At 45.4% G+C, this 27,692-nt stretch overlaps 1 protein-coding gene across 1 annotated transcript in view; it reads left to right on the top strand.

Annotated features, from left to right (window-relative positions):
* Positions 1-910: 910 nt before the first annotated feature.
* The window catches only part of EVA1A (eva-1 homolog A, regulator of programmed cell death), a 218,851-nt gene continuing 192,069 nt past the window's right edge, over positions 911-27,692 (top strand). Inside the window, exon 1 of the mRNA XM_026068134.1 lies at positions 911-1,010. Within this exon, the coding sequence (XP_025923919.1) occupies positions 911-1,010 (100 nt within the window). The remainder of the gene's footprint in view (positions 1,011-27,692) is intronic.

The raw sequence follows: 27,692 nt of genomic DNA, 5'->3' as shown, positions 1-27,692 counted from the left end.
GTGAGCAGAGCTTGAGTTAGCACCTAAGGCAGTGCTAGTTGGAAGTTAAAGCAACTGCTATGAAAGGACACAGATTTCCCAGGTTCCTGTAGGTTACAAACTCTGTGAAATCCTCCTCTGTTGAGCTGAATGGAGGGGAGAGGGGGATAGAGGGGAGCCTGGTTTGGATGGTTTCTGTCAGAAGGGAGGAGGATTTTGTGGGCTAAGACCAGTCCCAGTCCCTCAATGAGACCTAGGAGGGTTTGATTCCTGGGCCCATGCAAAGTCTCCTCTGTTGTAGGATCAAGGGTGGAAATATCTGAAGAATTGTCCTGTCACCAGTCTGGCAGGACATCACTTCTCCTGCTGATTTCAGCAGCAGCTACAAGTGCCTGTCACTCCAAAAATCCTTGTGAATTTAGGCGCTTTGTTTTGGGCTCCCTCCTTTGAAAATACTGCTCACCCTTCTGTCCGTCTGCACCAGAGAGACGAGATCCCAGGGTACCTAAAGTAATAGCAACCRGGCTTCTCCTAGTCAGCTCCCCCAGGGCACACGAACGCTAGCCCTCTCTTAACTCCTTGCACCTGACGTGGCCTGCCGCGCTGCTGCTGGACAGCTGCACATTAGTAGTCTGGAGCAAATTTGGTGAAGCGATGGCTTTTAGGACCCTGGGACCTCCGCCAAGGCTCAGGTAGGTCTGTCTCATTCGTCAGCCTCACTCAGTCCAGATTCATTCACTCCCAGGGATGTGTGCGTGTGTGTGTGAGTGTGTGTGTGCGCGCACCGAGTGCTTTTCCTTCCTGGCTGGTCCCTGTGATTCTTCCAAGCAATGGGACTAACAGTTTTCTCCGAGCAATGAGGAGTATCGGTTTGGGGCAGAAACTGCTTTCCTTTTCCTCGAAAGAAAACAAGCCGTAAGGATATTTAAGGATGCACTGCCCAGATGTGTCTCCCACCTCCACCTTGCTCGTAGGACTAATGTGCTTGACAGCTTTCAGCAACTTTGCTAGGACTTCTGCAGACTTCTCAGGTAGGAGTAAAGTGCTGATCCTTTCATATGCTTGTCTACTGCTTATAGATGAGAGCTCTTAATACAGACTGTTCAAGAACAGGTCAAGGAAAGTGGATGTGAGCAGGTCTGGGAGAGTTATGCAGGGAGCAATTTTAATCCTTTTAAAATAATCTCATGAAAAGGATCTTCCATAAAGGATTCTAAGTTTGTTAAAAGACTTTCTTAATAATCCTGAGCAAAACTATTTCATCAGAGTTGGATCTGAATAATTGGGAACAAGGAAGGGAATAATGTCAACTTCTGTAAGTTTATAGCAGTTTTTGTGCTGTGTTTCTCTGGAGAAGTGAAGAGAGTTAGGTTAGGAGACTGGGAAGGTCCAGAACATAAGTTAAAGCTAACACAGCAAGATCAAAGTATTTTGTAACGGGCCAGATTCCTCTGCTCTTAACACATAGCGCCTGACTGTTTCAAAAGTCCCCTGAGCTCAAATAAAGGAGATGTTACATGCTATGAGTGAATCATATTCTGAGCCTATGTTTGCTTAAACCAGGAGAAAAAAGTCTCATTTCTAAAGACATTGCAAAATATGAAACTAAAAATGTTCATAGCACTTGTTTTGAGATGGGCATAGTGGTTAGATACCCTGCACTTTGATGGTGTGAAATTCCATATAAGTTTTACAACCATATAGAGCTGCATAAGTCACTTTAAAATTAGCTTTCTGCTTTTTTTCTTTGTGAACGTACATATGGGTCAAGGCAAATATACTACATCTCATTTTGCAGTTGAGCAAGAATGATTAGTTCGCTCAGGAATGGCTAGTGAGGATCTCTGCTTTTGGGATATCTGTTCTAATTTTGTGTCTTAGTGTGAAGATTAGTCCGGCATATACTTTAGATGAGTGTTGCAAAACTCTGTAGTGTATAAGAGCTGCCARTTATAGTTTGCTGATGAAAAAGTGTCATTAGCAAGAGCTGAATCACACAGGACTGTGGTTTCAACACATCACAACAGTGCTGCTTGCTTCTTAGGGGAGTGCATGTGCCTGTGTGCTGCTGAGAGATTTGTGTTAGAAAGGAGGAGCCTGTGGTGGAGGGGGGGGATGCATACAGTAGCTTGAAATCTTTTACTTAATGTGAATTGAAGGGGGTTGACTTGCCTGTGATTCAGACTCCTTTGGAGGCAGATCAGTCCTGGGGGCTGCCATTCAAGGCAGATCTGCCTCTGAATGGAAAGGACTGCAGTATAGAGGGTTTTCATCTCATGCTTTCTTGGCAATGAGCTTTCTCTCGTTGCTCCTCATTGCAAGCAAGTTAATGCAGAATGGGTGCAGGGAGTGGGCAAGTCAGGGGGAAAAGCTGCAGTGTGGAAAGTACTCATCCTTCTAAAATATAGATACAGTGCATCCCAGCCAGCCCAATTGGTAAGTCTTAAAATTTGCAAAAGTGTCGCAGAGCAAGGGTACTTCCACAATGTGTGTGTGCAGCATAGCCAGAGCAATGGAAGCAAATTCAATAGGCTTTGGTGATGCTGGCATGGATGGGGGGGGGAGAATGCTGTCGGTTGAAAAAAAACTGGATAGGAAAGTTTCTGATAACAAAATCGTATTTCTGCAGCATTCAACTGTACTGTCACACTTTGGGAGAGGAGGGATAGCTTAAAAGCCTATGTAGTTCCATGGTAAGGTTGTTCTCTGGAATATGGTCTGTAATCCTAACAGCACAGCCTTCCATGTGTTTCCATAATCGTTGATGTCTTCTGCCAGATCCAGGCTATGTTTCACAATAGCAAGTGTGGCAGTCATGTTGGACTGTACCTTGTGGGACAGGAAACATGGTTTGGGGCAGGAAAGGGCAGTACCCAGTTTATAGTGGCTCTAATACTGCTCTATAAGTTCAGGAGCTGGGCAGCCACAAGATGAGAGAAGGTAGGGAAAGGTACAGTATTTTCTAGATCACACCTTATGCTTTCCCAAAACATTTAGCAAAGATCAATGCTAACAGCTCACCCAGCAGTGGTGGTGCAGCCCCATTGCTCTCTCTGTAGTGCTTGAAAGGCATGCACCATGGGCCTCTGCCAAGGAGCAGTGGCCCAGATAACCCCTCTTGCTGGTCGAGTGGCTCTTTTGTTGCTATTTTGTTACTCCTATATATGGATCATCAGTTGGTATAAGGAATGGAAGTAGGGTGGCATTTTAGCATAATTTGACCATAATGGTCTCTAGCCATTTATTCACTTTTTCTGTGGTTCTGGGTTCCTCTCTGGCATGCCTGGAATTCAGCAGGTGAATGTCTTTGGGGAACCCCTATAGCCCTACCATGTGCCATCCTACCTAGAAGTGGTGCATTTGAAACAGGAGTTCTCTACATCCGAAGGAGATGAACAGATTTGTATTGATTATCGCTGCTCAGGAATGCAAGGCCCGACATGGTCCCATGAGAGGCTTCTGTAGTAATTCATCTGCTGCTCACATGTGGGAGGGAGATGCCAGAACTCACTGGGATGTAAGGGCTTTTCCAGGTGGCAATACTCTTCTCAGAAGGCAGCAGATGCTCTTCAGAGAAAAATGTTTTTTTAAACTCAATCCTGTAGACCTTGCTTAGCAGCAAAGCTTTACTCTCAGCTTGTTTTGAGTCAGCACTGCCAGGGAAGGTCCGCTATTAGGAATAGGTCATGACCTTTTTGTGATGGGCGAGACGGAGTGTTTAACTCCAGTTCTGAAAGGAAACAGACTGTGATGGTCAGTCTTGAGCTCTAAGTAGATCTGGCTCACACACAGCTGCTAGGCAATAGGATTGGCAGCAAGACTTACTGAGAGCCCTGCTGTACACCCCTCCCAGTCCCACAGTGGAGCAGAAGGACCATCAGAGGTTGTTAGCACATCCTCCCAGTGCTCTCCCACTGGCTGGGTCTTCAAGGTGTGTGTCCCTTGGCTGCAGGAAAGTTTCTTTTTTATGTAGGTTGTGGGGAGGCATCCTGAGAAGGGAAGTAGAGGCCGAGAGCAGTGAGCTGAGTCACTCACAACAAAGCAGAGAGGGAGCTGGTAGGGATCTGCATGTTCTCGGCTCTCAGCCCTTTGAGTGCATGGTCTCACCATGTGGCTCCATTCCTCCTGTTTGAACAGCTCAARCACCGCAACCTGAACATGACGAGTGCATGTCGTGCTGGAGACCAGTGCAATCTGAGATGTAAGAATTAAAATTCCTTTTACATGAAGTATTTGAACTATGTGAAGAGTTTTGAGTTGTTTTCTGTAATAGTTCTTTAAACATTGATGTTTGCAGGAGGGTGTGGGGGGAAGAAGTAGGTCCCTAGGGAGAGAGGGGAGTAACTAGGCACTTTGCAACCACTTCTCCTTAAGAAGGCCTGGACTTTTTCTCTGTGGCTACTTGTTGTACAGGGTCTTGGTCTAATCTAGTTCCGTGGTCATTTCTCGTGCTCAGGACTGTTTGAAGGCTCAGGACTTAGTGTCATAGTATGTCACGTACCTTTGTGTTCAAGGTGAAACCTGAAGACTGTGATGGGGTGTGGGATAAGAGGTTGTTTTTTCAAGTCTCTGTGCTTCAACTGTGAAACACTTAATCCTAATCTCAGTCCCAACAATGAGCCATCTGAAATCCCTGCTGGTTGATACAACTTCACCTTTGGTTTAGCCCTTCTCTGTCTGTGGTGGGTGTCCAAGATAAAGCAATGGTTTACCCTACCAGCGGATGCTCTTGTTCCTGTGCATAAACTCTAGGTCCTGGGAGGCAGTAATTCATGTACAGGGCGTAAAGTGTGCTCCTTGGAGCTGCTGGGTTAATGAAAGTAGGACCAAAATTAGTCTTTGGTTCTGATTTAGAATACAGGAGTTGAAAGCCTAGTCAACAGCTATTGCTCATGCCCTGTATGCCATCTCTAGCTCTAGCCAAGGGGTTACTTTTACAGACTCACAGAATAGTTGAGGTTGAAAGGGACCTCTGGAGATCATCTAGTCCAACCCCCCTCCTCAAAGCAGGGTCAACTAGAGTGGGTTGCTCAGAGCTGTGTCCAGTTGGGTTTTGAACATCTCCAAAGGTGGAGATTCCACAGCCTGCCTGGGCAACCTGTTSCAGTGCTTGACTGCCCTCATAATAAAAAAGGTTTTTTTAATGTTTAAATGGAATTTCCTGTGTTTCAGTTTGTGCCCCTTGCCTCTTGTCCRTTAATTGGGCATCACTGAGAAGAGTCTGGCTCCATCTTCTTTACTCCCTCCATCAGATATTTATACACATTGATAAGATCCTCTTGAGCCTTCTCTTCTCAAGGCTGAACAGTTCCAGCTCTCTCAGCTTTTCTCCAATCCCTGAATGATCTTTGTGGTCTTTCTCTGGACTTGCTTCAGTAAATCCATGCCTTTCTTGTGCTGGGGAGCCCAGCAGTGGACACAGCACTCCAAATGTGGCCTCACCATGGCTGAGTAGAGGGAAAGGATCACCTCCCTTGACCTTCTGGCAACACTTTTCCTAATGCAGCCCGGGATGCTGTTGGTCTCCTTTCCTGCAGCATTGCTGGCTCATGGTCAACTTGTTGTCCACCAGGACCCCCAGGTCCTTCTCTGCAGAGCTGCTCTCCAGCCAGTCAGTCCCCAACATGTCCTGGTGTGAGGGGTTATTCCTCTCCAGGGGCAGGACTTTGCATTTCCCTTTGTTGAATTTCTTGAGGTTCCTTTTGGTCCATTTCTCTAGCCTGTCAAGGTCCCTCAGAATGGGAGCACAACAATCTGGTGTATCAGCCACTTCTCCAAATTTTGTATAATCTGGAGCTAAATCAGGCTGTGCAAACACATGTCAAATTCTGCTCTGCTCACGACCGGCCAAGGTGACCATTTCATTTCCAGTTCCATACCTGCAGGGAATTAGGTTTATGTGATTCTGATGCCACGACTGCTCTGATTTTATCCCCTCCTCAATAACTTTCCCATTCATTAGCCAATTTCAGACATACTGGACAGAATAGTAGTGGCATCTGATCTACTCGATTGCCACTAGTTTCGTGTTAGTGGAGAGAGATCCTTTCACTGCTGCAACAGTGCAGAAAAGACTGCGCTGTGAACTCAACCCTTTTCAGACAACAGAGAATCCAGTGCAGGGGAGCCATGCAAAAAACTTAGGTTTCCAAGTATGGAAGAAGCTGTTATTGGCGCTCACACCTTATCTGACACAGGAGAATCCAGCTGCGGGACACAAAGCTGTAGGAAGGAGAGTTCCAATAGTGGTGCTCCCCCTGGGCCTACTTTAATATTTATGTTCTTTGTATCGTTTTCAGCACAAGCTGGATCTGCGCAGCGCTTTGCTTAAGGGAGCCTGATCTGGCATCAAGCCAAACAAATACTGATATATCCCATGCAGGCCCTGCAGGTGAGCCCTGGGTAACTTTCCAGAGCTCTCCCTGGAGGCTCTTCCTGACTTTGAAGGCACAGAGATCCTTTCTGTTCAAGAATGGCAGGTTTCAAGTGAAAGCTGCTTTTGCCACCTCCCTGCTAATTGGCTCAGTGTGTTTGTTTGAGCTGATGAGGGCTGCAGTTGGGAGGGCAGAGGCTCTTCTTTCTCCCTGATTGCATTTAATCAGCCCATAATAAAGGCAATTTGTTTGACAAGACCATTCACCAAATTATCACCAAAATCTACATGCTAACAGCTTCTGAATGGCTTTAGTCAGACTTTGATACTGTTTTTGGAGTGCTGAATGGGTCGATGGTATCAAGGGGGGTCCAGGATTTCCATGTGTTGAAAGCTCTGGGCTGGAAAAAGGGGGATTTTCAAGAGAAGAGCAGATATGATTTCTTTTCCAGTGCAGCAGTGTAATTCAGTAAGGAGGTTTGTGCTTTTTCGTGCAAAGGGCAAACAGCCATGCTTTAGACTTCGTTTAAAGGCTGGGCCAAACCCAAAGCACCTACATGCCTTCCCTTGGTGAAGGGCTCTAAAAGATGAGGTTGGGTGGACCTCAGGCTGCTACTTGAAGAGGTTATTGCCCCAGGCTGTATTTTCCTTGTTAGCTGGAGGTTATATGTGCCAACACATCCATCATAGCTGTGTGGGCTGCAGGTCTCAGTTTGGCTTGTTGAAGGAGGTCTGTGCTGGGGTAGAAGTTCTCCTTTGCAGAGGTGACAAAGTTTAAAACCTCACCAAAGCTAGTTAAAAGCCAGTTTTGGTTGCTTTTGATCATGTTCTGGAGACCTGACTGTTGCTGTGCTTCTGGTGAGTTGTATCAGAAAGGTCTTCTGAGCTGAGGGATGGCTGGGTCTGTCAGATGGAGCTGAGTGGTTTTCTCGTGGGGAAGCTGTTGGTAAAAGTCACCCTGTTTTTATGTCCTGTGTCTCTGTCAGTCAATGGGCAGCAGTTTAAAGCCCTTAGGGAGATGAGTGGTGTTGGAGGAGGATGTCAGTCAGAGGGTGCCAGTTCTGCTGCTGTTAGGAGAAGAACTGAAGCAGAGAAGCTGGGAATGATTCAGTGCCTTAGAGATTTGTTCTGGTTCGTCAGCAGGGGTGAAGTTTGCAAACACCAATATACTGGGTTAAACAAAGATGCAAATGTGTCTGTGGTCCTGTCCTGAGGCCTGCTCTAGAGAGCATCATGGATGTCCCAGGGGTTATGATRATATTGTGAGGGAGAATTCAGTGCTTGCTGACTCTTAAAATGTTCAGTGTTTACTTTTGCCCACAGCTAAGGGGACTGAGCTGAGTCTCACGAAGAGAAACGTGTTTCTGATCCCATGTATTGCTTGTCCTGTGCTGTGATGAGCAGCGCTGTTGTTACTGCTGGGCAAAAGCAGCTGCAGGTCTGTATTTGGGGTGCCAGGAAAAGGAGGCACCATGAGGGAGGGAAAGATGGGGTTGCTCAGGGCGCCGGGTGTCTCATCACGCCTCTGTGTGAGCCCCCCTATATGTGATGGCTTCAAGCTTTGTGCCGCACTTGAGAGCTATGCGTACGTGCCTGGCTCATGTTGTGCCGAAATCCATGGGAGACAATAGTAGGGTCTTAAAAACTCCCGAGTTCTGGGCAGTATTTGGAGGTGATCTTCAAGGAGGAGTAGGGATCCTTGGGATCCCCAAGGATCTCAACGCGTGTGTGATGACTAGCAAGTTTAAATAGCGTATATACTAAGGGTTGTGGCCCAGAAACTGACCCACTGATGGAGATGTCTGTTGGTACCAGGAACGTTTTATTTAATTAGTAACAAAATTATTTTTGTTAATTAATTTTGTTAATTATTAACAAAAAATTCACTGTGGTAATTCTAATTACACRCTTTAAAATACCTTGGGTTATCAGTTCACAGTAGATTCTGCTTCACATCCTATCTATTCTAGGAAAACATCCTTGCAGCATTCTTCCTATGTCTGTGCGTCATGTTAGGGATACAAATGCCACAGAATTAATGAAAGAAATTGTTTATGTCCTCAGGTAAAACTCGTTCCCTGATTTAACACTCTGTGAAAACAGTTTTTTATAAAATGCAAATAGTTTGGTGAATTAAAAAATGACGGTACTTAAGTGATAAATATATCCTTTCTAAGCTGAGATTCTTAAATGCTAAAATCATAATTTAAGCTGGGGGGGGGCAGGAATTAAGTCTCTATGGGGAAAAAAAAACAACATTTTTACACTTTGCACTTCTGTTGATCCTTAGATGATGCTTATTTAAACATGGCCTGATCTCCCTGAAGCTCTAGGTTTTCAGAACTGAAAATCGAGCCGTGCCGCATTTAGGTGGTTAGGCAGCGATTTAGGTGGCCGACATCATGTTTACCTGGCTGCTTTTTTTGAGATTGGCTGCTTGCCCTTGGCATGTTTGTGCCTGTGTAGACCGAGTTTTCTGCTTTCTCTTCCAAGATGGCAATCCCAGTCAGAGCAGTTCAGAGGATTTTTAGTGGGGTTTTCTTGTTGCAATCCTACAGCGTTCCTTGTGTCCTTGCCAGTGCTGTGCCTCGCTGATGAGGTACTGCCCTTGCCTGGGATTTTTGTGTGCTTTCCAAGAGACAGGCAGGGCCAAATCCTGCCCAGCTGTGAGGCAGCTTTGCTGACGTGCCAAGGCTTTGCAGGGTGCAGATAAGCACAGAGCTTGATCCCACCTCATCTTGATGATTAAATCTGATACAGAAGTAATAATTTTGAACATTTTTAAGAGAACAACTTGAGTTACCCATTATTATTATTATTAGTTACCAAGCTGCTCCTTTTGCCTGGGGAAAGATGGCGAGTTTTGTCTCTCTCAGGCTGGGTTTGGGCTGATCCAAGTATGTCTATCTCAGCTCCCTAACTGAGGATGTGAGCTCATTCGTAGTAATTAAAGTATGTCTGCTCTTTCGGGGATGCTTAATGCTTGGCTGCCTGGAACCCATGCRTGTCCTTTCATGTTAGCGAGAGGCAACGATGGTTGGGCAGCTCTGAGTCACGCCGTAAAACAGAACATGGCTGGGGCTCTTCAAATGTACCTTGTGCCCTTGAAGAGAGGTGGTAGGTGCTATGTTATCAGTACTGATGGCACTCCTTTGGATGTGAAGTACTGCTGTACAGCATTCACTCCTGGCTCCAGCCAGACCCTTGCATGGCAAACTCTCCGAGCAGTCAAGCTTCAGAAGTATACCTGAATTAACAGAGGGCTCTAGCACACAGCAGAAGAGTTTGGAGTAGATAAGACACAGCAGAGGCYGTGTGCTCGAAATGGAGCTGCTATTTTAAAATCTTCGATGCTGTGCTGTGAGTTGTGAGGTGAAGGGAAGAGGAGACCATGGATCAGTCTCTCGTGCAAACCCTTTTTCCTTATGGCTACTCTGCACGCCACATCTACAACTCAGGCTGAATCAGTTTAAAAGAGCGGTGGCAAATAATGCTGGCTGAGGATGTGCAATGCAGTAGTCTTGGATCCCCGCTCCTGTGGACCTTGCTGCTGACCATGCTTGAATTTTTGAAGCCAAAAGTCGTGGGGAAGATGCTGGAGAAGTGTTGGACAGTGGTAGTAGGGGGCCAGGTAGGACAGAGGCTGGCACCAAAGTGCTCTCTGAAGAAGCTCTCAGTGCTGTAGATGCATAGTCTGGACACTTCAGTTGTGGTGGGCAGGGGAGATTGCGTCCACCTGCTGGCAAAGTATCCCAGATCACTTACAACAGAGGAAAAAAGGTGCAAAAAAGATTCCCGTTTTTAATGTTACAGTAAGAGGAGAAAGCTTGTAAACCCAGAGACACTTGCCAGCAGAGACACTTTTTCCTGCAGCCCATAAAAACGCCAGGAACGCAAGGATGCGGGAATGGTCTGTCTTCAGGTGAGTTATACTAAACCTACAAGAGACCAGGTACCCGATGGCGTTGCTCGTCCAAAAGGAGCCGTTCAGACCACCTACTCTGAGGCCTCCTATGCGATTGTGTTGTTTTATTTTGATCCGCTATCAGATTGTTTCTGCTTGTGGTTTTGCTGCTGTGATATTATCCCCATGTGCTGTGTTAGCCTCAAGGGTTTAAAATGGGCTTTCACTCCAACAGGTAAACATAAAAACACAGCAGTGGGGGGATCTTCTGCTAATTTTTCCTCTGGGATTTTGGTATCACACCGTTTTGTGGCCTCAGCGACCTGCTGTCTGTGCCTGGGACCTGTGTGCTGCAATCACTTTATTCCTTGCTCTCCTGCGCTGATATTAAAGTTGCTCTATGGTAGAGACTATTCCTGGCATTTCCTTCCTGTGTTTGCTGTATTTTGCGAAAGCTTTTGCCTCACGCATTTTTCCCTTGAAGCTCTGCTGGGCCAGGAGTGCAGACATTTAGTGCAGTTAGGCTAATGGGCAGTAACTTGAGCTGCTGTAGCTGGATTATGTTAAACTTTGGGCCCCTGTCTTTAGAAACTCTCTTAGCTCTGTGATCTGTGGGGGGGCCGTGACTGCAGTGCTGCTGTGGCCCTGGAGCCATCCGCAAGATGCTACGGGACAAAACCCTGCACTTTGCTCTTGAAAAAGTTTAGCTTTTGTGTGGAACTTCCTACATTCAAAGAACAGCACAAAAGTTGCAAATCAAGCACTTGGGAAATTAAGAAATGGTAAAATTAAGCTAGTTTGAGCTCCTTGAATCAAGCCCTTTGGGCACTGACATTACGAGTTACTCTTTAATGAGCACATACTACTTTCTTTGCCCCTCCTGCCCCTCTTGGGACTCCTGTATTGTCCAGTGCACTGGACAGCTGCCTCACACTTGATCATTTGTTTTATCTTCCTGGTTCAGGATGGCCCTGGGGCCTTTTTTACCCTGCGTTATTTAAACCCTAGTCCTCTTGTTGTGAGTGCCTTGCAAACAGGGATGTGTCTACCTGCCCAGCTCTCCTGGAAGGGGAGGCGGGAGCGTTATCTGCATGGCACAGATGATGCTAATCTCTCTGCCTGAGATGCTCAAGAGCTCTCACTGACTGCCCAATCTGAGGCACTAGGGACCTGATAAAATTTTCAGAGGCTATTCAGCATTTAACTGCCTTCTCTGGTAGCAGCCAATGCCCTTACCCACTTTCTCAAGCTGTAACAGGCAGCACACAAAAAAAATGTGGCATGCATGTGCAAAGGGGCTGCACAGGTTAAACTGAGCATCACAGCTGCAAAGTCAAGTGCACATAACTACGGAAAGGGAAAAGTTATACCTATGTTTTATATGTAATATCAATTAGAGGTAGATACCATAGCAAGCTTGCAGTTGTTGGCAGATGTGCTCTGAACCCATAAAGCAGAGTTGTAAGAAGGGTCTAGTTTTGCATAGCCTTTTTTTTTTTTTTTTAGTGCAGTCATGCTTTGAAGATTACTATATTTGGGATGAGATAAGAGTACTTAAAGCTGAGTTACAAATTTGGGGTCAGTCCTTGCAATGTGTGCCAAGAGATCCTTGTAAATGAATTTTGAAGATACTTCCCCTCAAAAAAATTTTTTTTGTTACTGTCTTGTCATAAGGGGAAAAAAACATAAACATGTCTTTTCAAAGGCACAAAAAGATCTACTTGTGTAGGTAATATCCCTAAAAATAGAGCCGTTGGGATTTGTCCAGTTTAATTTCTCTCTGGATTTTTGTGTGTAACCCCTTGGAAACGGAGGTTGTTGATCTGACTGTTTCCAAAGCACGTTGGTCTCTTCACRTATCTTTTGTACGGGGGCCGCTTCTGTTGTTAACACTGTTTGCTTCCCGGTTTATGTGCTCGAGCTGAATTCCAGCTCAGAGTGGTTAAAGCTTTATAAAAGTGAGCCRAGCAGGGAAGTGGCTCCGCAGCTGATGATGAAGCGCACACATCTGTGACCCACGCTGTGCTCACATGTTTCCTTTATTGTTAGCCTCACAATAAAGGGTAGCACTGGTTTTTGTTCCGCTAAACAACTTTGATGGAATGAATTGTATAGAAAAAAGAATAGACGAAGGCGGGCTGTTATTTGCCAAAATGCTCTTTGTTTTAGCTGCGTTGTGTGGGAYGCAGAGCTCCCAGAAGAGGATAGTCTCACTTCCGTGGCAGCCAGGAGGACCTGATGCGTTGAACGGCGAGGCAGAGACAGAGGTGCTGGAAGAAGAAGGGCTGAAAAACTTCTGTGACTCTTCCTGCCCTTTTGGTCTGCTTGTCCTAACAGGCAGCCCTAGGATTTCTCTTCCCACATTGCAGGAGTGGTGGCTCTGCTACGCCAATGAGTTGCACAGTAAATGTGGTTGGGGCTGCTTAGTTTGATTTGGCTCAGAGTTAGCATGCACAGGTGGTAGTAGTGCTTTTTTGGCAGTGCAGTAGTCCTCTGTCTGGCTGATGGCTGGAGTGTAAAAGTCTACCATGAGCTGCAAGAAGCTGAATGCTTAATATTAGGAATTCATTTTTCTTGCTGGAAAAGAGAAAAGCACTTTCTCTCTCTCTTTTTTTTCTTTTCTTTTTTTTTTTAACTCTGTCCATATAATTGGGGAGCACAGGGTTCAAGTTCAAACTGATAAGATTATTTTGCTTCCCTAAGCTGCATGACAATAGTCCCCTTGGCAAATTGAGCCATGGGCATCCTTTCGCTGTAATGGGAACCAATCTCATTAGAAACCGAGCTGGATTAGCGAAGAGTCCAGTCTGCCATACAGATACGCATTCTGACCCCAGCAGGCCTTAAATGCCTTTTGTTCACTTCAGCCTCTTCTGCATTTTCCCATCGCCTGCACATCAGTGTGGTGGAGCTGATGGTGACTGTTTCTGCTCAAGGAAAGCCTGCTGGGGGAAGGAAAGGAAGTTGGGTGGGCAGTGTGGTATCCCAATATGTCTTGTACTCGATATGATTTAAATAAAGTGAGACATTGAAAAATCACTTGATTTAAGTCATACGGAGTACAAGACTGATTAAGGTACCTGTTGCAGGACACTGGAGATTAAGAGCCTCTCTTCACTGGTTTGACCTGTGAGACAGAAGCAGAGCCTCTTCTGCCTCTCAGCATTGCCCTCTTCTACAGATTAAAAAAAAATAAAAWTCTAGATATATTTATACCAGCCTCACTAATGCCTAGACATGGGGAGCTAACTCCTTCTGTTGGGGAAAAGAAAGACACACCTTCTCACTGAAGACCTGTGTTGGTTCCCTCTGTCCTTCTCAGCGGTGGCTGTTGGCTCTTACTGCGTGTGGACCATCTAAGTTGCTTTATCAGGCACCTGGGGCCGAGATCCTTAAGCCGGCTCTGCGTGCACCAGTGCCAGCGTGGGAGCAGCGCAGCTGGGCCTGCGGTGGGCTCTCGAGGGGTGCTCTGCCTCGGGAGTGGTGCTGAGCTGTGCAGGTGCTGCTGCCGGAGACGCTCGGTGCATGCTTGCGTTGGCCCTCGCTCAGTGCTGGTGTGAATGCTGCTGTTGCCTGGCGTTTGCTTGCTTCCCTTCTGTATGCCCTCATGTTTGGCTTTAGGGACCCAGTTTTTATTTTTGCATATATAAAATGTATATTCTGTGGGTAATTTAATTTAAAGCAGCGTGGCTGTTCACATGAGGGAGAGTTGGTTTCTCTTTATGTCCCCTCCTAATGGATATGAAGTGGCTTTTTAACCCTTGTTCTTGCTAATGGCATTTATTTAATCAGGATAATTAAGACTGCTAAGCTATAGCATCTCTCTCATCAGCCAGGCTGTAAATAGGAGTTTTATATAGCTGAAGAAACAGATCTGTGTTCTGTTCCTGTTACATTTCTGGATATGTTTTAAGATTTCTCAGGAAAATCAGCACAATGAAACACCCTTTGACAATAGCGATCTCTTTTCTTCATGGTGCAGCCTGAACAAGCATTCAGACCCTTTCCTTCTGGGATTGCTCATTTCCTCTTTCTCCTAAAATAAAAACAATAGTCCCCCAAAAGCACAACCTCTGCAGCGCGGGGACGGAGCCAGCCTCTGTCACCCCACCAGTCAGGCCTTGCACGGAACATTGTTTTCTGTTTTTCCCCCTCTGAGTTGCAACTTGGGGAGAAAAATAGAGAGAAAGCAACAAAGAGACCCTTCTCATAGGCCGCTTTAGTGCTGTCAAAAGTACTAACTAATGCCCACCCTGAATTTTGCTCAGTGCCTTTTTCAAAGGCTTCCATCCTTTATACTCACGAGGAGAATGAGGCACACGGAAAAGAAATCACATTCGCTAAAACGAACTATCATCAAGCAAACTGGAGGTACAGCCCTTGGGTCTTCTCAAGCCTGGGGCAGTAGCCCCAGGTCTGCTTCAGCTGTGAGGGGAGCCTGTGATTAAAGAGACTGTCACAGACCTCCTGTGTGGGCCCACCTGCACAGCGCTGGAGTCACCGCAAGAGCCTGGTGTCCGTGGGACTGAGCCTTTAGTCTCTCTGCACCCTGTTTCCCCGCCTGTCCCTTCTGATTACAGGTCTGCTGGGAGTGTCTCGTACTGTAGCTTGATTCCTTGCAGGTATTTTGGAGCCCAGCTCCCATACTGACCCCAGTTGGGATGACTTCCAAATAGTTGTGGGGCTGGGGGCTTGTACTACCCCCTTAAGAGCATTGCCTGTCTGAAGACTTTCTGATGCAGAAAGGTGAAGCAAAACATGCTTGACAGCACCAGCCTCTCCCCCCTTGTGGGCACTGAATGCTGGAGTTGTTGGTAGGAGAATAAAAAATCTGGAGGTGCAGCTTGGTAGGTCTGAACCTGCTTATTTCCCTCGCGGGCGGGTTTCAGTGCAGTGTAAAATAACTCATGCTTTTGTCTGGGAAAGGCTGTGGATGGGGAGGCTTGTGCTGCATGCAGGCGATGTGCTCCCCCCACGGCTGGAGCGGGAGGGGGCAGCCACAGCTGATTGATGGGAGGCAGTTTGCCAAGCAGGGGCAACTCGGTCACCTTGGGTGGTGTGCCCTGAACTGAAACTGGGTAGGCTTTTAATAGCGGGGTTATAGTCTACTACTACTTTCTACTTTTTGCTACTTTCAAGAGTGTTTTTACCTGATCCTGTTTGTGACTAGTTGGACAAAGTTACTCCTGGAAAGGATGCCTTCATTTGCACTTCTGCTCTCAAACATCGAGGTAACCTCAGAAGGAGTATACAGAGGTTTTACGCACATCTGCAAAGCTTGTCAGCAGATCTTTTTGCTAAAACACCGCTTCAGCAAGTTGCTAGCCTGTCAGACCTATGGTGGCTGCCAGCCCGTGCCAGGCAGCAGACCTGGAGAGGGGTGAAGTTGCAGCTGGGGCTGGCAGGAGTGTTTTCTTTCAGCCTGGCCTGACAACAGAGGGCTCTGAGATGACCCCCTCCACTGTCCCTGTGCCTTCCTTGCAGAGATGGGAGAGAATGAAACACTTCCACCCCTTTCTTTACCACTGGGACTGTGTCCAGCTCCGTCCCCTCTGTTCCCCAGGCCAGTATTCGCTTGGTCCAAATTTTACACGTTGCCTTACAAAGGGGCAAATTGGCCCAGTGCATCTTGAGCATAAGAGATTTCAGAATTGGCTTTAACCTCAGACCTGTCCCTCTGTGCAAGAGTCTTCTGTGTGTTTGCAAACTACTTTTCTGCTCTGGGGTTAGTGAGGGCTGCGGGTTGCTGTTAGCCCTCTGTGTGGGATGTTCCCCAAGTATCCATGGCTGTTGGAAGCCAAATTGCATTTTAAAGCCCCTCTCAGCCTTGTCAGTGTTGGGAATAGCACAAGGGTGCAGCTCTAGAGTATATAGATATCGGGGTGCATTGGCCCAAGGGTCCCAAGCTAGAAAATGGTGGAGGGGGATGGAGGCTGGCTAGAGGTTTGACCCCTTGTTTCAGGGCCTTTCTAGCCCATTTCCTAGCGTACTTTTCTGGAGAAGATCAGAGCTGCCTCCATCCCAACCCTGTGCTGTTGGTTTAATGGCAGCACTGACAGATGTGGAGGGAGCCTGCTTCTTTTCCCTGAACACTTGGCCTGGTGGTGTTGGGGCGAGAGTGAGGTCAAAACCCTTTTCTGCTCTTGAAGGAATGACTATCAAGGGGCAATAACTTTCCATTTAGGGCTTTCATTTCCATTGGTGACAATGAGCCTGATTTGCATTGTAGAGAAGCTATCGTATTAATGGGGCCTAGCTCATGTGATAGCAAAGTTCAGCTGTGCTCCAGCCCCCATGGGATGTGCAGCGAGGGGAAGAGGGTCAGGAACTTTCTTAGACATTAGGAATGTGGAAGGCACACTTTTCACAAAAGAAATGTTCAGGGGGAGAGGCAGGGAAATGCCCCTCTGATGGTATATTTAGAAAGATATGGAGCATGCAGGAAATCAGTGGACACAGGTGGAAAGTTATTCTCCTGGGTCATCATCTGTGTGAGTCTTGCCTGGCCCCATGTGGGGAGCTCTCAACCCTCCTGATGCCCAGCCAGCAAGAAGCTTTGGAGGCATCTGTGCATTTTGAATGATCTGGTGTGGGCCATTTATTTCTCACTCTGATGGCTTGTTTATGCTAGTGTTTCAGTGATAGATCAGTGTTGGTGTTTGTAATGAGGCGTTTTAGGACTACTCTGGAAGTATTAAAACCTGCTGTAGTAAGGTAAGGCTGCAGGTAAAACACCTTGGAGGCCAATTTGCCAGGAAGATGGGTATGGTGCTTTTTGTTTCTGATTTAACTCTAAATTTTCTAGCTTTACTTGAAAACTATAATGTTTCCTTCCTCTTCTCCTTCTACTTTTGGATTTCTGGCAGGTTTCCAAGTAACATGTTCAAGCACACTCAATAAATTTATTAAGAGTAATTCAGTTACATAACACTGATCATCCATGGCTGTACAGGCATTTTACCATTGAGAATAAATAGCAATAACATGATTTTGCAGATGGAGAAACTGGGGCACAGATCATGCCATCAGCAATGGGATTCTTTTTTACTAAACTATACCAAAGACACCTTCACCTCACCTGAACGTTCCTTTGGACTTCTGGGGATGCTTCATCTGACGTGCATTACATCTACATCTGAGTAGGTACCCTAGGATTGTTGGTTCCTCTCCATTTACCCAAAGGAGGTCCAGACAGCTAGCTTAGAATAGACAGATCCTGCTTGAAATCACTGAGCTGGGCAGCAATAAAGCTGATGTCCTGACCTCCGGTGCATCTCCTGTGCCATATTTAGTTCTCAGCACTTAATTGATATGCAATGGAGATACTTCCTAACAGGATAGTGAGGTAGGGAACTGGAGTACCTGCTGTTAGTGTCCTTACAAGTACAGTTTACCCAGTGGATTGCTAGCCTTGCAATTGCTGCCTCACCATGAGGAATGCTAGGTGATACTCCTTGTGTGGCTCTGATGGAGTTGGACTAGTGCTCACTAGCTTCAAAACTAGATTTCTGTCCTCTTCCATTTAAAACACTGGTGCAGACGCTAAGGAATAACTCAGATCGTTTTATACCTTAAGGATTGCTCCTTTATGTTGTGTTGTTTTACCTTTCTGGGAATGACCAGTTCTGCTTTCCTCCCTCCCTCTGACACAGCAGGGAAATTGGTGTAGCAGAAGAGGCTGAGGAAAAATCCCTACCAATCCCTCTAAGACTTTGCTCCCTTTCCTCTCATGGACTTGAGCTTATCTGCCTCAGACTCTGCAGCATGAGGACATTCATGTAACAAGCCTAAGGAGCAAACCTGGAAGAGACTGACTTCAGTGGCTTAAGATTAATGCATGTGGGTTTTTTTTTCTACTTTTTCACTTTACAGCCTAGTGACATTCATTAGTTGTTTTGATGTATGTGCCATCTTCTCTCCTTATAATTGCTGTGCCTCCTTCTGCGAGCAGAATGGCATTCATTCAACCTGGGAATTTGTTTTCTTGGGCGTTGCAAAATGAACTAGGTATAAATGCTGCAATTAGGAGGTGATGGGCTAATCTCATTAGTCGATGGGAGAAAACATTGGGGTTGGTGGGTTGGATAATGAAATCTGAAGATAATTTTGATGTGCCAGATGGCCTGGCATAGTGGTTGCCCTAATTTGGAAGGAAAGAGAGCCAATAGTGTCTTGGAAGAACAAAAGCTGTAGCAAGAGGCATGTGGTTTCTCTGAGCTAAAAATCTGTTTCTGTGTTGTCTGTGAGTGCAGGCGTGTGGGATTCATCCAGGCCTGCTGTCTTTTTTTGGCCTTTTTGGCCTGTTTTGGGCAGAAGGCAGCCAGTAAGAGAAGACCTCTCATAAAAGTTAATGAGGCATTGACAGTACATTGCTGTGTTTCTAGGACCAGTGGCTTGGCAAGAAGAAATAATCCAGACACCTCACTTGTTTGGAAAGGGCTGATAATTTAAGTATCTTAGTTCTGTAGGGCAAGTTGTCTTCATGGCATCCCCTTTCCCACAAATGTAGAGTTAAGATTCATAAATCCTGATATTTGTTTCTTGGGACAAGACTGTAGGCTCTTTCAGTGTAATGCTTTATTTGGGTTAAGCTTCTCATTTTCTGGGGTTAGTCCTTTCATCCCCACTGAAGTAGGCAAAAAAATAGTGGTTATGGAGCTAAAAAATAAAATAGCTAAAAATAATAATCACAGTTTTCAAAAGTGACCTCTGAGATAGGAACACTTTTTCCCCTTGGCCCAACCTGAGATACTTTTAGCAGATTCTGCTTCCAGAGAGGTTTCCCCCTAGGCATGTTCACTTCAGTTCATCTCTAGTGTGCTTGGCATTGGACAAGCAAACTGTAAATGGAGGCACTTCACATCCTGGGTCTCTCTGCAAGGTTGTGGCCTGAGTGATTCTCCACAGATAAATGGGAGAAAGCTCGGTACAGTCCTCCTCCTTCCTGCTTTGCTCCATGCTTGACATGAACACCTACCCCCACCAATATTTTTTCCAGGAAGTGAACAATAAGCAGAATTTGCCAAGCTTGGCTGTATCGCATAAAACAAGAGCAGAGGAAATCCAACTGCATATGTGGCCACCTTACCTGGCAGCACTCTGGTGCTATTTTTTTCTTTTTAGTGAGCACGAGGTTCAGGAAGAGGCCAGTGCTGGGCTCTGGGCCATAGCAGCAACTCTACTGATTAGTGCTTAGGCTTGGAACAGTCTGATAAAAGCTCTTAGTTCTTTAAAGCAGTGTCCAGAATAGTAGCCAGACTCATTTGGCTGTTAAATAATGAAACATGTACTCATGATAAAAATCCTTATTGAAAAATGTGCTTGTAACTGGGATGCAGCCAGTCAGTGCTCTGTATATCCTGGTGAGAGGGAAAGGAGGAATGTTTTCTTTGTAGTAATTTAGCATGTTTAGTATTATGAAGCTTAATGGGCTGGATCTTCGGTGATGTAACGTAGGATTGACAGCAGTGATGCTGCATTGATAATGATCAGGTTGTATACAACCTGAGAGTAGCTCAAGAGTGTAAATTACTGGATAAACATAGCTGAACCGGTCTCCTAGGATCCTTTACTCTCCCCATAGAGCAATATGGGCTCTAGTTTCTCAGCCCTTATCTGGAGTCCTATTGATATCAAACCCAGCGCTTTTTTTTATAGACACCAAAAATGCCATTCGCACTGGAGCACTTCAAAACAATACATACAGTTCAGCCACTGCCAAGGTAATGTCTTCCTAAGAGTGCACAGTGTGTTGGAAGTAGAATTTAATGTGAAAGCATTAATCTGGCAAGTGTCTTCCTCCTCATGCAAAGTGCTTAGATTCAGCTACTGAAATGGCCCCAAGAAGGAAAGCCAACTGCCAGGCGGTCCAAAGAGCAAAGTCACTTAGCAGCGGCAGGGAAAGTCCCCGAGGAGACGCAGCTGTGGGGGAGGCCGCTATAAATCACCGTGGCCCCAGCTGCCAGGCAGAGCAGAGCAGAGATTGATGGGGTGGGTGGGGGAGCAGAGGCAAGGAGAGTTCAAGCATCACCCTGACCTGCATGGGGGGAAAATAGCCCCAGCCCTCAGCAAGGTTTGATTGAAGCCTGCTGTTCCCCTAAAGGGAAAAGGTCAGGCTCCGCTTTGTCAGGCGCCCTCAAACAAAAACCCTGTTTATACAGGACCCACCCTCGTACCTTGTGAGGTGGAGGGTAAATGGGCTTGGAGACATTGAATGCTCTTCTCTCCAGTAACGTTTGTGTCAAAGAGCAATGGAAATTCAGATTGGGCTGGCAGTAAAAGCCTGGATGCAAGTGGACAGGGCAAAACCCCACATAAACATTAACTGGAATTAGTCTCCATAAGTGTTATATTAATGATCCAGAAAAGATGGTCTTCAGCACCTTGGTTTCTCCACAGAAGTGGTGGGATATGTTGGAGGGTGGCAGCTGTTGCCAGCACATGCTTGAAATTACGCCTAACGTGGTGTGCTGCAGTGCATGTCCCTGCACAGTTGCAGGTTGAGTGCAGTGCCGAGTGCTGCCGATACCTGGGAGAGGAGGGTCTCCACTCTGCTTTACCAGGTCTGTGCCGTGTGTACCCACAATGTCCCAGCACAAGGCTTTGCAAGCCCTGATGGCTCAGCTGGAAGTGAGATGTAAATATACTGTGTTTGGGGACCTATAGTCCAAGGGACAATCTTCTAGACCAGAGGTGTCTGAATTCCCAATGCTGGAGGTTTCTGCCAGAAAAATTGACCTCCACTCCCAAGCATCTTCTTTCTTGAGGGTCCCCTGACATGTGGGCACGAAATAGCTGCTGGCCATCTGAACTGTTGTGGTGACCTGCTCCCTGTCACAGCCTTTCAGTGACTGTTCCCCCGTGATGTGACGGATGCTTGTCCAAGCATTGTATAATACAAATACAAGGGCCTGTCACAAGTATATACCCAGTTACATGACAGAAATATGGATACTGTAAATCAGATAGGACTCCCAAGTCCTGTCCTGCATCTGGTTTGTGCTTCCCTGGTTGGCAATGCTGTTTGAGAAGAGAGGAGCTGAACAGGGAAGCCCCAAGGAGACCGTGTGACTTGGTCCAACTGAAACTTGGGCACCTCTCCTATTTACCAAAAAAAACAACTAGCAGTTCAGGAGCTAACTCATGCATGACTTGGATGTTCCAATCACAAGAGTGTGGGTGTGGAAACAGCTTCACCCATCTGATTTTAATGTACCACCATACGTCTATCAGAGCCCTTCCAGCTGCTTTCCAACCTCTCTCCTCCCCTTCTGCCCTGACACAGAGAAGAAGCTGAACCGAGTACAGCTCAGCCAGGCAAGGGCAATCTGGTATCCCTGCTCCGCTCCTGCATGGCTTTTATTTATTTGAAAGTTACCAGTACAGAATACATTGATTAATGGCCCAGTAAATTAACTGGCAGCCGCTGTAGATTGCTTTGCAGCTGATGGTTGCAAAGAGCTGTTGGAGTGGAAAAGCATAACGAAGTGCCAACTTACTAGGCTGTGACGGTGCCCGCTGTACGCCAGGCATTTTCCGAACAGGAAAGGAAACAAAGACATTTCACTGAGCAGTGCTGCTGTCAGAGACTGACTCATGGCCAGGGTGGAGGGAAAGGAATAAAGCCCAAAACTAGGGGGAAAACCCAAATGTGTAGTTCGAACACAAACTTGGCATGTGAAGACAACTTTTCAGATAATATAGTCTTCACCACAGGATTGTAGCTTAAAATTGTGTTTGATTCGATTTTACAGTTGATTATATGGTGTTTCATATATTGTAGAGAAGATCAAATTCTGCCCAAACCTCAGTGTGTGAAAGTCTTTCTCCTGCTCTTTCTTCTCAGTTTAAGCAAGGCAGCATAAGTGCAACTAAAGAGAAAGTAGAGACTGCAGTTTTGCCAACTGCTGCTGAGGCACCAGCTTTTCCCAGCTCTCCAGAGTCACTTTCTGATCAGTAATCAGAGCAAAGGCTAGCAAATATGGCCTTAAAATATTCCCTATTCGTGACCAACAGACCGCTGATATTAAATATCAAAAGCAAAAAGTTGTCGTTGTCCTGTGACAAATCTCGGTTCTGGTCTGTGTGGGAAAGGAAAAGTGCCATCAAGAAAGAAAAAAATTAGACTAGCTGATAACACATTGCATGAAATAAAAGATATAACATGTTTTTTAAATGTCATTGAGAGCCTCCCCTCATCTGCCTGATACATTCATTCGGCTCCTTTGTGTGAACCCCATTATTTTGTTTCTCTGGTTTTGTAAAAGGAGCTAATGAGGCTTGTTTGGATTTTCTAGGTATTGCAGGAAATATAGCAAAATGCCTTGCTCTCCTCAGGTTGGAGGTGGTTGGTTGTGTGCAAAGGCTGCTTCGTAATGACCTGGCCCTTCCTGGACTGGGGAACTGGCATTTAGCTTCCTCCACCTTTGCTGTTTTTGCATTTCCTTGCCGGGCAACAGGGAGGGAGAAGCAGCCCTAGAAGTCAGTTCATCCCAGAAGTCTTCAAAACACCAAGACTGTATGTAGGATCTTAGATCCTGACTTCTTGGTTGATTTTGGTGGGAAGTAAGGATTTTAAGCAGACTCAAGAGCCTAAATATCATATTGAATCTGGGTCTGAACCCAGGTCAGCTGAGTCACTGGATGGTTTTTCTTCCCAGTGACTCTAATGGGACAAAACATCACTGTTGTAGTCTAATTTTCCCAAACAGGAAATCTGTTTTTAGGGCTTCTGTGATTAAAAAATACTGCAGCATTGTAATGCAAGATCTTCCTCTGCTGGTTCAAAGCTGTTAAAACAGAGTTTGATGGATTTAACTTTATATTCATAAGGGCTGTCCTGTTCTGTAGTCAGGGGCGGATGGGAGTGCCTGCAGCAGTTGTGGAAGAGGCTGAAGCAGATAGCAGGTTCCCAGCCACTGCCTGGCTCTTTCCCCACTGCTTGCCCTGTTGTCGCTCCGCCCCCCATGGGAGAACGTCTGACTTCATGTGAGAAGGCTTCGGTGTGGGGATGTAAGATACCTGAGAAGTGGAAATAGCTGCAATGTGCTGCTAATTTATCTGGAGCAGCCATGAAATGCAGTCCTTCTGGGGGAGGAGCAGTCTGGCCAAGACACTGTGGAACGGAGGTTGTGGAGGTAAGAGCCAGAGACACAGCAAGGCAAGCGTCTGCTCACTTGGTGGATGCTAAGGATTCTTCAAAGAACGATGAAAGACCAGGAATATTTCACCTGAAAGACATCTCTGTGACCTTCCACACACGTTGTGCCTCCAGGGTTGTTGACCAGTAGGATGCATTGTAGGAAAATAATGTTAACTTTACTATTTTGTTGGATCTGATTAGTCTGAGGCCACCAATTAACTCTCTGCCAGAGTGTGTCTGCTTATACTAATGCCATACCACTGGGTGCAGTCTGTCTTGGGGGTGGCCATCTGGCCCCAAAGGGCTCTGACTGAAAGAGTAAGAGTGTGTCCGCTCAAAAATGAGGTGCATTGGCAATGCAGCTTGCGCGCTCTGTGTTGGCAGGTCTGATAAAAGCTATCATCTCTGCCCACAGGCTTGCTTTCCTTGTGTCCATAGACCATCCCAGCTGCTATGTCACTGCCACTACTCAGGGTGAAACAGCAGCACAAATGCATTCAAAACCTAGTGGCTCCAAGGGAAGATATTCAACAGGAATCTTTCTCTAAGTCTGGGAGAACTTTGAATTTGGCCCTCAGTTCATCTTCCCTAGGCACTTGGTCCTTTAGCGTTATTCCTAAAAGATTAAACACTGTTCTTCTGTTTGGGAGGCTAGAAGATTTTGAAATTCTGAAGGAAAGGAGAAAAGCATCCTAGTGGCTAACCCAGCAGATCTTTACTTGCACACAGTCATGCCTCACATGGGCTTATGTGAAGACAAACTTGCAGGCCTTATGTTTTGCCTTGTCTTTGCGTAATGAGACACCAAAGTGTTGCTTGTCTTAGCTAAACAACATAAATTGGCTGTGTTGAATTGCATTTGTGCCTATTTCTGATGGGTTTAAGGTGCCTATTTCAAGTGGCCAGGAAGAAAGTTGAATGTTTACATCTTGTTTAAATGGCCGGCACAGGCTCTCTGCCCCTAAGTAGTCCAGATTAGCGCATAGCCGAGAGAATTCTGGCACAGGGCCACAAGGACAGATTTTTCACTGTACTTTGAAAGGGTGTTGGGTTTCTGGAGCTGACCTTTTGGGTGGATAAATGGGAGGATTAGCTGCTAAGGAAGCAATTATCCACTCTCTATAATTAATATCTCTTTCTTATTCTCTGGTGTTACTTGACCTGGAACCAGAACCTGTTCGTGTTGCCAACTTTGTGTAATTACCGCTTTAAAAATGAGGGCTAGAGTACCAGGCGTTTAGAAGTCAGTGTGGTGGAAGTGGGGAGTAAGAACACAAGGGTGAAGTTATTGAATCAAGCTTCAGTGTCCAAAACAATGAAGAACGGGATGATTAAAGACTGTAGTTTTGTCCCTGAGGTAACTCTCTACCCTTTAGTGCCACTGTGTCTTTTGACATGAAGATTAAATATGCTTGCTATTCTTCTTAAACAAAGCCTGCCCTGTCAATAAAGCAAACAGGTGCCTAATGCTTCTGCACATGCCTTTTTAAAGGTTGCCTTTCCCATCAATTTTGCTGTGTTTTCAGCTGTCACAGTTTAAAATGCCATCTTGATCAGGTGCAACTAGAGATTGTCATTCTAGGCTAGCATTTCCCATTACAAACCCAGACAGATGTAGCCAGATGTTGATATCATCATTCTAGGAGGAGGATGTATTCATTTTACCCTGCTTTAAAAAGTAATCTTGAATTCCTTATTTATCTCCTGGTCTATTTTGAGATATTTATAGTGTCCAATGCTATTGTAGAGGAGGCTGAAATTCTTAAAAAAAAAAAAAGATTTCTGGGAGCATTCAATCTGGGTGTGCATCTGGATTTTTTTTTAAAGGAGTTTGATTTTTACGAAGAACAGAGCAATAGCTCAGCCAAAATGCCTCAGATGCCTCTCTTTCCCAAAGCATTTCTAGTTAAACTTTCAAAAACTAAAATCACTTTTGAAAAAAGCCTAAGGAAAATAAGCTTATAAAACATGTAGATATAAGGTTAATATTTAACTTTTTAAGCTTCTAAAGGGATTAAATGGAGGTTTTAAAATGTGTTTGTAAGTTGTTCAGTTTTCTCTAGAAGATTTGTTGCAGGTTCTTACTTGATGCTGTTGCTGAGGATTAATGCTCTGTCCCTATGTGTTTGCTTCATTTAAGCACCATAGGTGGGAGTTAGTTATTTCTCCCCTGCGCTGTATTTTGAGATGAAGGGAAATCACAGTTAAAAATTAAGAACAATTAAACCTTTTTRTTGGATACATATTTGATAGCAAGACTTTAGGCTGTGCTATTTGAATGCCAAGGATTATCAAGGAGATTGTTACTTAAGTGAAAAGTCACTAGGGGAATGCCACCTGGTTTCAGTGCATGGTGAGGTTTGAGTAGCCAAGGGGGACTTTGTACAGCACATAGGTAAACAGGAGAATCACATAAATGCATAGTTAAATCATGCACAGCAACCCAGCTGTGGGATTATCTTCCTGCCTACCTCACACTTAAAGTGAAAACAAACAAAAAGGGTAAAGCACTTGCGGTGTAGAACTTTCTGCTCAGAGGAGAAGACCTCCAAAGTTGTCTCCTGGGGACTGCATCTGATACAGAGCCAGTCTGTCAAATGGTCTTCTGTAGAGCACTAACTCTAGTAAACCAGCACCCAAGAATCTGTTTGCCAGGGCGTGAGTGAACAGAAGCTCTCTTTGAATGGTCAAAAATAAAGCAGAAGAATGCCGTTTGTGAACTAGGATCTCTCTGATTGTGCAAGGGAGGCTGAGTTCCCAGGGAAAATACCCTCCATGGCTTCTGCAGACACTAGAAAATACCTTTTTTTTTTGGTAGAAGAGGGTCTCTTAACTGCTACTAATACCGTGATGTCCTTCTCTGAGTTGTGTCCTTGCCCCTGCTTTGGGAGGGAGATGTGTGTTGGTTTGTCTGAGCTCAGTGGGAGAACAGCTGAATTAGCCTGACTTAACCCTGTACAGTTTGAGAACCTGGGGACTACCATAATATCCTTAAGGCAAATTGGACTTGGAGACAAACATTGACAGTGCAGATTCAGAAAAAGAAAAGCATGCGGGGAATGTGAAAGCTGAATATCCTGTATGCTCTTGTAGATTAGTGTGATGCTGCCTTTTGTTAAAGGAAAGAGGTCACTCTGTGTTGTTGTAAAGGCTGTTTGCCCTGATTTTCACGACACACGGAAGAATCTGCAAGGAAGCTTTAATTAATTTTTAGTTATCTCTAACTAAACTAATTCAAGTCAAATAATAAATTCATAAAATACAAGTAATCTTCAATTAATCGATCATCACTAGGTAGTAGTAGTGATAGTTTATAGTAGCCATAATTTCTCAGTTCCTATGTAGTACTTGTGTATCCTGGGCCAACCCTTTTTCCTATAGCAGGACAACTCCAGTAGATGCTTCTGCCTTAATGTGTTCAGACCAGAGCATGCTTTTGAAGTGAATTTCCTCCTTCTCAGTTCATATGGCGTATAGCTGTCTCTGTAGGTCCTGTTGGCCAGAAATTTCCATTTGCAAAGAAAACTCAAATTCCAGTGATGGGAGTTGATACTTGACCTCCCTAAGTTGCCAGCAAAGCCAACATGTGATCCCTTGGTGCCTGCTGGGTTGTATTCCCACTGGTGGTGACTCCCAACACCTCAATGCCGTTGTGGTCTCCTGTTTTCCACTCAGCTCTTCCAGAAGGTCTTTTTGGTTCCTTTTGACACGTGCAGTTCCCTACTTGCCTCAGAGTTAACTCTGCAGTCTCTCTCCCTCCAAACATTCAACAGTTGCAAATTGTGACATCTGCTTTAAAAATAATCATTACTTTTAATGAGGAATAAGTAAAGTTAGAGTTAATTCACTCTATCTTTGGGTGTATGTGTCTGTTAGGGGTACTCAAGACACCTCTAAATTTTTTTGCAGGGGCTGTGTGAAACACTTTAAAAGTAAGTAAAGTGGGGATTCTCCCATAATCCCCTATCTCCAGGAGATGGAGCTCCAAGAAAAACACTAATTATTGTTGCATTTGTAATTTAAATTGCAAAGGTTAGCAACACTAATTCTATGTCTCTGGCTGGGAAGACTTGTCGACAGCTCAATTACCAATAGTGAATCTCATTTCGTATTCCAGAAGTGTAGTGATAGGAGCTGTGAGGGGAAAAATACGCTCATTTACTTCAGCTAGAGAGAGTCTGGGACTGTATCCAGTCATGAGTAATGGTTGCTGGAAACAAGGCATGAGCCTTTAACAAGGAGAGTAATTAACTATTAGTGTAGCTTATGAAGATATGCCACAGATTTTTGCTCAT

Source organism: Apteryx rowi, unplaced genomic scaffold (genome assembly GCF_003343035.1).
Source record: "Apteryx rowi isolate R43461 unplaced genomic scaffold, aptRow1 scaffold_269, whole genome shotgun sequence".
Lineage (NCBI taxonomy): Eukaryota > Metazoa > Chordata > Aves > Apterygiformes > Apterygidae > Apteryx > Apteryx rowi.
This window is presented reverse-complemented; position numbering and strand designations above follow the sequence as displayed.